At 40.7% G+C, this 12,132-nt stretch overlaps 1 protein-coding gene across 12 annotated transcripts in view; it reads right to left on the reverse strand.

Moving 5' to 3' along the window:
- The window catches only part of KIF27 (kinesin family member 27), an 89,551-nt gene that overhangs the window by 5,834 nt on the left and 71,585 nt on the right, over positions 1-12,132 (reverse strand). For 9 of the 12 annotated variants that reach the window (XM_054501653.2, XM_063649635.1, XM_054501654.2 and 6 more), the window contains 2 exons: positions 11,387-11,585; positions 4,227-4,391 (listed from right to left, as the gene is read on the reverse strand). In XM_054501653.2, the coding sequence (XP_054357628.1) occupies positions 4,227-4,391; positions 11,387-11,585 (364 nt within the window). The remainder of the gene's footprint in view (positions 1-4,226; positions 4,392-11,386; positions 11,586-12,132) is intronic. The other 3 variants (XM_054501658.2, XM_063649636.1, XM_054501660.1) reach the window with 1 other exon arrangement.

Here is a 12,132-nt window from a genome sequence, read left to right on the forward strand (position 1 = left end):
ATATGCCTCGATGGGGACACCCCACTGGAATTAGAGTGAAGAGATCAAAGCTAGAGGTTCTTAAATCAAAGAATATCTAATAGCAAAGACAAAAACTTGCTTAAGGGAAATGCATACAGGTACTAGACCTACTATGATGAAAAATGCTAACTTCAACATGTTGATGCATGCTTAGTACACTTTTAGTCCTGCAAAGACAAAGTTTTGTGTTTTTTTTGTTTTTTTTGTTGTTTTTTTTTGAGACGGAGTCTCGCTCTGTCGCCCAGGTTGGAGTGCAGTGGCGTGATCTCGGCTCACTGCAAGCTCCGCCTCCTGGGTTCATGCCATTCTCCTGCCTCAGCCTCCCGAGTAGCTGGGACTACAGGCGCCCACCACCACACCCGGCTAATTTTTTGTATTTTTAGTAGAGATGGGGTTTCACCGTGTTAGCCAGGATGGTCTCGATCTCCTGAACTCAGGTGATCCGCCTGCCTTGGCCTCCCAAAGTGCTGGGATTACAGGCATGAGCCACCACACCTGGCCCAGTCCTGCCAAGACAAAGTTTTAAGACACAGGTTGCACATTGGCAGCTCTCAAGCCAAATCTGGCCCATAGACATGTTTTGCTTGGCCTATAATGTTAGTAATACTTGACCCAAGATTTAAAAATTGAAAAGTTTCATATAAAAATATAGATTTACAGCTTTTCTAGAAAAACTATAAGAGTTAACAGTTTCTGAATTGCAACAGCAGCTGGAACACAGTTGCCACTGACCATTTAGATGACTGCTGCAGTCCCCACTGCTCACTCTGGTTCAGGTAGGCATTCTAGTTTGTAACCCCTGGCTTAAAACATAACTGACTCTCTAGTTTTTAAAATTCTCTCAAAATCAAATAACCTGAACTAGCAAATGATCTAGATCCTCGTACATGGAACTCATACTAAGTTGACGACAGACAGTGGCTCCCAAACTCTGCAGTACATCAGAGTCGCTGGGAAGCTTTAAAAAATCCTGTTTCCTAGCTGGGTGCAGTGGTTTATGCCTGTAGCCCCAGCTACTTGAGAGGCTGAGGTGGGAGGATTGCTCAAGCCCAGGAGTTTGAGGCTGCAGTGAGCCATGAATATATCACTACACTCCAGCCTGGGCAACAGAGCAAGACCCCAACTCTAAAAAAAGATCCTGCTCCCCAGGTGACAGTATCTGGGGGAAGGAGTAAGGCATCTTATTTTCAAAAGATCGTAAGAAAAGAGGCTCATTGCTGAGGCTCACTCCAAAGCCCACTTGGATTTTTCACAAGAAAGTTTCCCTCTTCCAGAATTTTATAATTGAGGGAACCGACTAGGGAAAGCTTAATTTGCCCAAGGTCAAACAACTAGTGAAAGAAGTAAGGATTCCAACCCAGATCTTTTGACTCTATTATCCTTACATATAGTTTTATAGTGATTTAAATTGATACAAGGATAGGTTTAAATACAAGTAGAGAGAATGTAGGTTCATATAAAACTGATTTTATCCTCATGTTAGAAAACATATACACTGTAACAGAGGGATGACCATCAAGTGACCAAGATATTTTAGTCAAAAGATGAATTTTTCTGCAGTTTGAAAATGCCAAAAATATTCAAAGAAAATGTAAGTCTTTTAGGCAGTCTTCTATCAAAACCCACTGAACCGCCAGGCACGGTGGCTCACGCCTGTAATTCCAGCACTTTGGGAGGCCAAGGCTGGTGGATCACCTGAGGTCAGGCGTTTGAGACCAGCCTGGCCGACATGGTCTCTACTAAAAATACAAAAAATTAGCCGGGCCTGGTGGCGGCGCCTGTAATCCCAGCTACTCAGGAGGCTGAGGTAGGAGAATCGTTTGAACCTGGGAGTTGGAGGCTACAGTGAGCTGAGATAGCACCATTGCACGCCAGCCTGGGTAACAAGAGTGAAACTCCATTCAAAAACAAAAAACAAACAAAAAAAACACTGCACCAAATACCAAGATAGTTATTAACTAGGATACTGATTATTAAGCATGTAAAACATTTTATGGAACTCAGAGTTTGATATAAATTGCTATATTTTATAATTCAAACAAACCTTGTTTCAGGTCATTATATCAGAGTAGCATTATGAGACAGGATATAGTGTAAACTATATCCCCAATATAATTGCAACTGTATATTTTAAAGCATGGGGAAAATATGAAAAGAATTATGCTCAAATGTGGGTAGGATTATAACTGATTTGTTTTCTTCATTTTCAGATTTTTCTATAATGACTATACATTATTTTTATAGCCAAAAATAGAAGTATTTTAAATGTTTCTAGGTAGAATAGCAAATTAGCTGAAATAGTATCTCCAACGTTATTATCAAGACTAGACTCCTTGGGTAAATTGGTCAGAACAGTGTTGTTCTCATTTTACACCTCTCCAAGATTAACTATGTTTTAGATTTGTGTGTTTGTTTGGTTAAAGAGCAGGATGAAGATCCAGATTTCTTAAACCTGTATACCACCATACTACATTATTATTTTAAAGAAATGTCTAGTAGACTCGGTGGCATAAACATGGGCCATTTACAAACTAGATGTCTAATATCAGATACCTCAAATTTGACAGTAGACTTTTTTTCAAAGCTAAAGTGGTCTTATGTTGATTATTTTGTTTCTTACTTGATACTTGTTTACTTTTTAATTTTTGGCAAGTAATGTTTCAAGTTAAAGTTTTAGCTATATATAGCAGGCAGTATTTCAAGTAAATGAGTTACATCAGTAAACACCTCTGTATTACTATACTGAGAATCAGAAAGTGTAATCTCTTTGGCAGGATTTGTATGTTTGTATCACATCTTTATCCTCAGATAGCTTTTATCTTGGAATACTGAACCAGCAGTCAGAAGATGAGGGACATTAGACTATGTTATAGTTATTGTTCTGTCCATAAGTCACTTGCCTTCTCTAAGCGTCAATTCCCTCATCTGAAAATGGAGTTAGCAGACCCCAGCCTATCCTGAATTTGAGGGCTAAAGGGAATTATTTTTGAAAATGTCTATACATGATAAATGTCACAAATATAAGTTAGCATTTTTTTTTTTTTGAGACAGAGTTTTGCTCTTGTTGCCCTGGTCAGGGTGCAAAGTCGCGATCTCAGCTCACTGCAACCTCCGCCTCCCGGGTTCAAGCGATTCTCCTGCCTCAGCCTCCTGAGTAGCTGGGATTACAGGCATGCACCACCACACCCGGCTAATTTTGTATTTTTTAATAGAGACGGGGTTTCACCATGTTGTTCAGGTTGGTCTCGAACTCCTAACCTCCGGTGATCCACCCGCCTTGGCCTCCCAAAGTGCTGGGATTACAGGCGTGAGCCACCGCACCTAGCCAATTCTACTTCTATTACATATTCAGCATATATCACTTCATTGCTCCTCCATATTATTTTTCACTGGTCTTCTTACATCTTGTGTGCCCATCTTTAAGTAGTTTTCTTTCCAGGTAAAAAATGCATGTGTGTCTAAAAGATTTTAAAGTCAACTTTTCATAAACCATATTAAATTATCAAAGTTATTAGAATTAAGTTATTAGAATTATTAGAAATTATTAGCTAATTATTTTATAAAATGTAGACTTTATTATTTTAGAAATATTGATTCCTCTCTATTCAGCTATCTTAAAGAGGGTATATTTTAATCATAGCAATATATTACCTTCATAGTATTTTTTACTTTTGCAAAGTATATTTTGTCATGTTATTTCATTTAGGAATGTACTAAATCTACATATCTACATATAATTATACAAGGAAACATCTTTGTCTCAAAAATAGGTTCTATTACATTTTTTAATGTCCAGGCGTCATGATATATAAAAAGACCTGATTTATCTTAAAAATACATACTTTTACTCTTACCTACCATCCATCTTTTTTTGTGATAATCAGAAAGCTTAATTTACTATAAAATAGGAAAACAACAGCTATGTTAGATTATATAGTTAATTTAGGGATTAAATGAGTTAAGGTCTACAAGCCCCTGCCACATGGCAGACAATCAATAATTGATCATTTCCTTTGCATCTATAAATTTGTTCATTCACTTCTCATGTGGTTCTACCTTAGACACGATTTTTGTTTACAGAGACAAATAGAAGTATCTAATCCTAAATAACCCAATCAATTGGTAAAGGCTATACTATAAAGCTGGCATGACTTCACCAAATGCTAGAGAAACAGTGTTAAGAGTGACAACACTAAAAGTCTTACACTCTGATGGTGCTAGTTGCCGCCGAATTGCTTCCCCTACCAGTTCCTTAAGTTTCTTCTTATGATCCCGGCTGGTTTTCTTATAGAAATAAAGATCTTTTTCCAACTGCTGGATTTTATCTTCATATGTTTTGAAAGTTTCCATAATGCCTTCTCCATCTTGTTCTATACAACAAAAATTTGCATTTAAAATCAGTTTTAAATAAATGATGCAAAATTATGTTTTTGTTTGTTTCTTTGTTTTTTTGAGACGGAGTCTCGCACTGTCGCCCAGGCTAGAGTGCAGTGGTGTGATATGCTCAGCTCACTGTAAGCTCCGCCTCCGGGGTTCACACCATTCTCCTGCCTCCGCCTCCCAAGTAGCTGGGACTACAGGTGCCTGGCACCACACCTGGCTAACTTTTTTGTATTTTTAGTAGAGACGGGGTTTCATCATGTTAGCCAGGATGGTCTCGATCTCCTGACCTCGTGATCCGCCCGCCTCGGCCTCCCAAAGTGCTGGGATTACAGACATGAGCCACCATGCCCGGCTGCAAAATTATGTTTTAACATAGGCCCTTGACTATATTTAAAGGATAAGAAGCATGTTACACATATCTGTTACCTGAATGGGTTTGTTTTCAGCTACAATTTGGATTTTTCTGCCTGTAAAATTTCCCAAAGTAGGACTGAGCCCTTAGTCACCTCCATCCTACCCCCTACCAACCCTCACTCTTTCATAAGAATTTTTTTTGCAGTAGCTACCAACTAGACCTATCCTTAGAACACCAGAAGTAAGGTGTTTTCTATAAAAAGTTCAAGTTTGTAACTCTGTTCATTGGCTGCTTTAGTATCTTCTGTAAAATTTATATCAGGAACTATGGTTATATAAAAAGTCACACGACTAGGATTTATAGGCCCAAGAAATATATAGCCAAAATCCCCACAAAAACCAAAACCTGTTAAAAGAGGCCATAAAGACTAAATCACAAAGGAAAACACCACAGAAAAAGAAGAGGGAATATAATCCAGCATAAAGTTCTAGTTTATGCCACAATATAACTTAAAGTTTCTAAACTTTAAGTTCACAGGTAATAAAGTTTAGAAACTTTATTAATATTTTCATTAATATTTATGAATGTCTAACATTGTATCCATTGGGTTATGCTCTTGAACCAGTGAAATCCAGTTTACTAACCTTCAGGAAAAACATAATTTCAGACCTACTCTCCCCTACTGGCATATTTATAAAATGATCCTACTGGTTTGTGATTTTCTTTGGTTACAATTGGCTGTTTTGTAGAATTTTGTTTAAGTATATTTGTATATTTTAAATTAGTCCATCATCTTGTTTTAAAAAATACTTAAAATTAATGAGATCATAAATCAGAATCCCCATAAAGTATGTCATATAAATCAACTTAATTTTATGTCTGATATTCAGTTGAAATTAGAAAATTCATGAATTGTTAACATTGTCAGTTATAACTTTGTTTTTATTCTATTTTCTATTACTATTACTTTTGAGACAGCGTCTCACCCTGTTGCCCAGGATAGAGTGTGTAGTGGTGCAATCATGGCTCACTACAGCTTCAACCTCCTGGGTTCAAATAATCTTCCCACCTCAGCCTCCGGGGTAGCTGGGACCACAGGCACATGCCACCATGCCTGGCTTAATTTTTTAAATTTTTGGTAGAGATGGTGTGATGGTTACTACTGAGTGTCAACTTGATTGGACTGAAAGATGCCAAGTATTGATGCCAAGTACTGAGTGTGTCTGTGAGAGTGTTGCCAAAGGAGGTTAACATTTGAGTCAGTGGGCTGGGGAAGGCACACCCACCCTTAATCTGGTGGGAACCATCTAATCAGCTGCCAGCGAATATAAAGCAGGCAGAAAAAGGCGAGACTGACCTAGCGTCCCAGCCTACATCTTTCTCCCATGCTGGATGCTTCCTGTCCTCGAACATCAGACTCCAAGCTCTTCAGTTTCGAGACTCAGACTGGCTCTCCTTACTCCTCAAGCTTGCAGACAGCCTACTGTGGGAACTTGTGATTGTGTAAGTTAATAATAAACTCCCCTTTATATATATATAGAGAGATATAGATATTTATATAGATAGCTATATATATTTATATTTATAAAGATATCTATATCTATATCTATATATCTCCTATTAGTTCTATCCCTCTAGAGAACCCTGACTAATACAGGTTTTGGTACTAGGAGTGGTTCTAAAGGAACAGAATATTAAGGATGGAGTTCTTTTGTTGGTTTTGGGGTTTCTGGAGTTGGCTGCTTAATCTGATTAGACCCAAAAATGCTAAGGACTCTACTCCTAATAGTATGGAGAACACTGATAGTCCTTGACATGAACTGTTTACAGAATTATGCAAAATAAATGCATTTGACACTCATGATTCACTGCTCGTGAGAGGCAAGGAGTTTAGTGACTCTATGTAATAAATTTGACCATATGTGGAGAACTAAGGAACATAATGAAGCTGGTTGGTTGCTCCTAAGTTCAGTGGACAAAGTGATGAAAGAAAATGATGAACTCTTCTGCCTCAGTAAAATTTCTAGGGGTCCAGTGGTGTGGGGCCTGTCAAGATATTCCTTCTAAGGTGAAGGATAAGTTGCTGCATTCGGCCCTTCCTACAACCAAGAAAGAGGCACAATGCCTAGTGGGCCTATTTGGATTTTTAAGGCAGCACGTTCCTCATTTGGGTGTGTTACTCTGGCCCATTTATTGAGTAACCTGAAAGGCTGCCAGTTTTGAATGGGGTCCACAACAGGAGAAGGCTCTGCAATAGGTCCAGGCTGCTGTGCAAGCTGCTCTGCCACTTGGGCCATATGACCCAGCAGATCCAATGGTGCTTCAGGTGTCAGTGGCAGATAGGGATGCTGTTTGGAGCCTCTTGCAGGCCCCCATAGGTGATCACAGCGGAGGCCTCTAGGATTTTGGAGCAAGGCCCTGCCATCTTCTGCAGATAACTACTCTCCTTTTGAGAGACAGCTCTTGGCCTGTTACGGGGCTTTGGTGGAAACTGAACGTTTGACTATGGGTCATCAAGTCACCATGCGACCTGAACTGCCTATCATCAACTGGGTGCTTTCTGACCTATCTAGCTATAAAGTGGGTCGTGCACAGCAGCATTCCATCATCAAATGGAAATGCTATATATGTGATCAGGCTCAAGCAGGTCCTGAAGGCATAAGTTACATGAGGAAGTGGCACAAATGCCCATGGTCTCCACTCGCAACCCTGCCTTCTCTCCTCCAGCCTGCACCGATGGCCTCATGGGGAGTTCCCTATGATCAGTTGACAGGGGAAGAGAAGACTAGGGCCTGGTTCACAGATGGTTCTGCACGATATGCAGGCACCACCTGAAAGTGGACAGCTGCGGCACTACAGCCCCTTTCTAGGACATCCCTGAAGGATACCAGTGAAGGGAAATCTTCCCAGTGGGCAGAACTTCGAACAGTGCACCTGGTTGTGCACTTTGCATGGAAGGAGAAATGGCCAGATATGCGGTTATATACCAATTCATGGGCTGTAGCCAGTGGTTTGGCTGGATGGTCAGGGACTTGGAAGAAGCATGATTGGAAAACTGGTGACAAAGAATTTTGGGGAAGAGGTATGTGGATGGACCTCTCTGAGTAGTCAAAAACTGTGAAGATATCTGTATCCCAAGTGAGTGCTCACCAACGGATGACCTCAGCAGAGGAAGATTTTAATAATCAAGTGGATACGATAACCCATTCTGTGGACACCACTCAGCCTCTTTCCCCAGCCACCCCTGTCATTGCCCAGTGGGCCCATGAACTAAGTGGCCATGGTGGCAGGGATGTGGGCTCAGCAACATGGACTTCCACTCACCAAGGCTGACCTGGCTACGGCCACTGCTGAGTGCCCAATTTGCCAGCAGCAGAGACCAACACTGAGCCCTCAATATGGCACCATTCCTCAGGGTGATCAGCGAGCTACCTGGTGGCAGGTTGATTATATTGGACCTCTTCCATCACAGAAAGGGCAGAGGTTTGTCCTCACTGGAATAGACACTTACTCTGGATGTGGGTTTGCCTGTCCTGCACGCAATGTTTCTGCCAAGATTACCATCCATGGACTCACAGAATGCCTTATCCACTGTCATGGTATTCCACACAGCACTGCCTCTGACCAAGTTACTCACTTTATGGCTAAAGCAGTGTGGCAGTGGGCTCATGCTCATGGGATTCACTGGTCATTCGCAGGATGAAGGTCCCCATCATCCTGAAGCAGCTAGAGAATGGCCTTTTGAAGTCACAATTACAACGCCAATTACATGACAATACTCTGTAGGGCTGGGACAAAGTTCTCCAGAAGGCCCCTTGGCACCACCCACCATCACCCCTAGTGATCCATTAGCAACATTTTTGCTTCCTGTTTCCGCAACATTACGTTCTGCTGGCCTAGAGGTCTTTGTTTCAGAGGAAGGAACACGGCCACCAGGAGACACAACAATGATTGCATTAAACTGAAAGTTAAGATTGCCACCTGGACACTTTGGGCTCCACCTACTGTTAAGTCAGCAGGCTAAGAAGGGAGTTACAGTGTTGGCTGGGGTGACTGACCCGGACTATCAAGATGAAATCAGTCTACTACTCCATAACAGAGGTAAGGAAGAGTATGCAAGAAATACAGGAGATCCACTAGGGCGTTGCTTAGTATTACCATGCTCTGTGATTAAGGTCAATTGGAAACTACAACAGCCCAATTCAGTCAGGACTACAAATGGTCCAGAGCCTTCAGGAATGAAGGGTTGGGTCACTCCACTAGGAAGAAAACCCACAACCTGCTGAGGTGCTTGCTAAAGGCAAAGGGAATACAGAATGGGTAGCAGAAGAAGGTGGTCATCAATACCAGCTACGACCATGTGACCAGCCGCAGAAACGAGGACTGTAACTGTCATATTTCCTCCTTATTTTGTTAAAAACATGTTTGTGCACATATACACTTGTACTAAGAAAATATCTTCATTTTATTTCCTTTTTCCTTTATCATGTGACATAAGATTTATTGACTTCACATCAGCATTTAAGTACTGTTAACTTTATGTAATAGCATTTGGGTTGGGGATTGGTGCATTTCCGGTTGTACGAAGGACAGTTGTATTATGTTAGGTGTAATAATAACCTTATTATTGTCTTTATTTGAAGATTATGTATGATCTCAGGAGATGTGTATGAGTTCAAGTTGACAAGGGATGGACTTGTGACGGTAAATACCGAGTGTCAACTTGATTGGATTGAAGGATGCAAAGTATTGATCCTGGGTATGTCTGTGAGGGTGTTGCCAAAGGAGGTGAACATTTGAGTCAGTGGGCTGGGTAAGGCAGATCCAACCTCAATCTGGTGTGCCATATAATAAGCTGCCAATGAATATAAAGCAGGCAGAAAAACATAAGAAGGTGAGACTGGCCTAGCCTCCCAGCCTACATCTTTCTCCCATGCTGAATGCTTCCTGTCCTCAAACATCAGACTCCAAGTTCTTTAGTTTTGAGACTCGGACTGGCTTCCTTGCTCCTCAAGCTTGCAGACAGCCTATTGTGGGACCTTGTGATCATGTAAGTCAATACTTAATAAACTCCCCTTTATATTTATATTATATAATAATATAAATCTTATATATTTTATATATCCTATATATCATATATCATATGATATATATATGCTATTCTGTCCCTTTAGAGATCCTTGATTAATACAGATGGGGTCCCACTATGTTGCTCAGGCTGCTTTCAAGTAAGCCTCCCACCACAACCTTCCAAAATGCTGGGATTATAGGCATGAGCCACTGCACCCAGCCACAACTTTGTTATGAACAATTTGTACAGCTATAGAAATGAATGACTTTTTTACTTTTTTTTTTTTTTTTGAGACAGGTTCTTAACTCTGTCACCCAGGCTGGAGTGCAGTGGTGTGACCACAGCCACTGCAGGCTCGACCTCTGGGACTCAGGTGATCCTCCCATCTCATCCTCCCAAGTAGCTGGGACTACAGGCGCGTGCCACCACGCTTGGCTAGTTTTTTGTATTTTTTGTAGAGGTGGGGTTTCGCCATGTTGTCCAGGCTGGTCTCGAACTTCTGGGCTCAAGCAATCCTCTTGACTCAGCCTCCCAAAGTGCTGGGATTACAGGGATGACCACCATGTTTGGCCAAGTTTTTATATATTCTTATTTGGCTATAGCATGAACTTTTGTGGTATAATCTCAGTCACTTTAAAAAATATTAAAATATCAGTTTCAGAACTAAACTAAGGTAAGGAGAGCATGTTTGAATGTAATGATGTGTGAGATCTTGCAAGGAAATTGTCATTAGGCAACTGGTTGCTAATTAACCAGTGACAGAATTAACTTAGAAGCAAATTGCCTCAACACTCAAATTCACAGATTTTTCCAATTTTCTGCTTACTCAGGTTGCCTCTTCCAGATCCCTTTTGATCTATTTTCAGCTATGGATTCTTGAGAATCAAGACTAAGCAGCCTGAATTGAAGGAGTAACAGTATCACCTAACAGTGATTTTGCTGCCATAGTAGCTGTTTGTATACTGGCCATATGCCTAGGTAAAATGAGGCCAGATCACTCTAAGAGTTTTCTATCAGAGTTGGTGGTGAACTACTGCTCACTGATAATGGTATGTGCCCATCAATGGCAGTATAATTTTGACCCAAGATATTACTTTAATGCATAAAATTTTATAATCAACTGATAATTATAACCAGAAATATAACTAGGAATATGACAGAACCTATCACTTTAATTTTGTGAGTGGAAAATAACTTAAATATGATAGTATTATATCCCTGGGAAATAAAAAAAAATTCAACTGTATACCAAAAAGCCTGAATCAATCCCACATTTCTACATAAAAACTAGATCAACAACAAGCTGACAGGATTGTAGCTGTTCTTATGTGCATACTGGAGGCAGGCAGAAGGGATGGCATTCCAAGCACGAATAGCCCTACAACAAAGTCAACTGTCCCAAAATGCGGCAGCCAAAACATGTAAAGCCCAAAAACTTGTCTAAGTAGCAACTATTTAAACACGTTGAGCTTTTAAGTGATCAAATTCTGCCCTATCTTCCTTCAGTACCCACACCTACACATCAACTTTACATAACTGTCAAAAGGGGAAGTTACCTTTGAAATGGTGTAACAGCAACTGCATCTTTTGTTCGTGTTCCTTTTGCTGGAGGGTCAGTCTCCGGTCACACTGCAGTTTTAGATGGTCCAGTGCAGATTCTAATTCACGAACCATATTATCCCGTTCCAGAACTTTCATTTTCATTTCTTCATTATATAACTGTTGTTTCCGTTCAGCTTCTCGCAAATTCACCACCTAACAAATACATATTTTGACCTGTTAAGTGTGTCTTAGATAAGCTCATATAATAATCTACTTTTCTTAGGCTACCTCAAGATGAACTTCCTTAATCTCCATAGTGTAAATGATTCCTGCCAGGTATTGGGTCCTTAGGCAAATGCTTTGTAACATATTCACAAAACAACCTAACAGCCTTTTGAATTTGTTGGAATTCAGGCTGGGCACGGTGGTTCATGCCTGTAGTCCCAGCAGTTTGGGAGGCTGAGGTGGGGGGATCACTTGAGGTGAGGAGTTCCAGACCAACCTGACCAACATAGTAAAACCCCGTCTCTACTAAAAAAAATATAAAATTAGCTGGGTGTGGTGGTGCACGCCTGTAATCCCAGCTACTTGGGAGGCTGAAGCAGGAGAATGGCTTGAACCTGGGAGGCGGAGGCTGCAGTGGAGCCAAGATCGCCACATTGTACTCCAGCCTGGGTGCAAGAGCAAAACTCCGTCTCAAAAAAAAAAAAAAAAAAAAAAGAATTTGTTGGAATTCTGAATTGATGACACTTCTTTTTTT

Source organism: Pongo pygmaeus, chromosome 13, assembly GCF_028885625.2.
Source record: "Pongo pygmaeus isolate AG05252 chromosome 13, NHGRI_mPonPyg2-v2.0_pri, whole genome shotgun sequence".
Taxonomy (NCBI): Eukaryota; Metazoa; Chordata; class Mammalia; order Primates; family Hominidae; genus Pongo; species Pongo pygmaeus.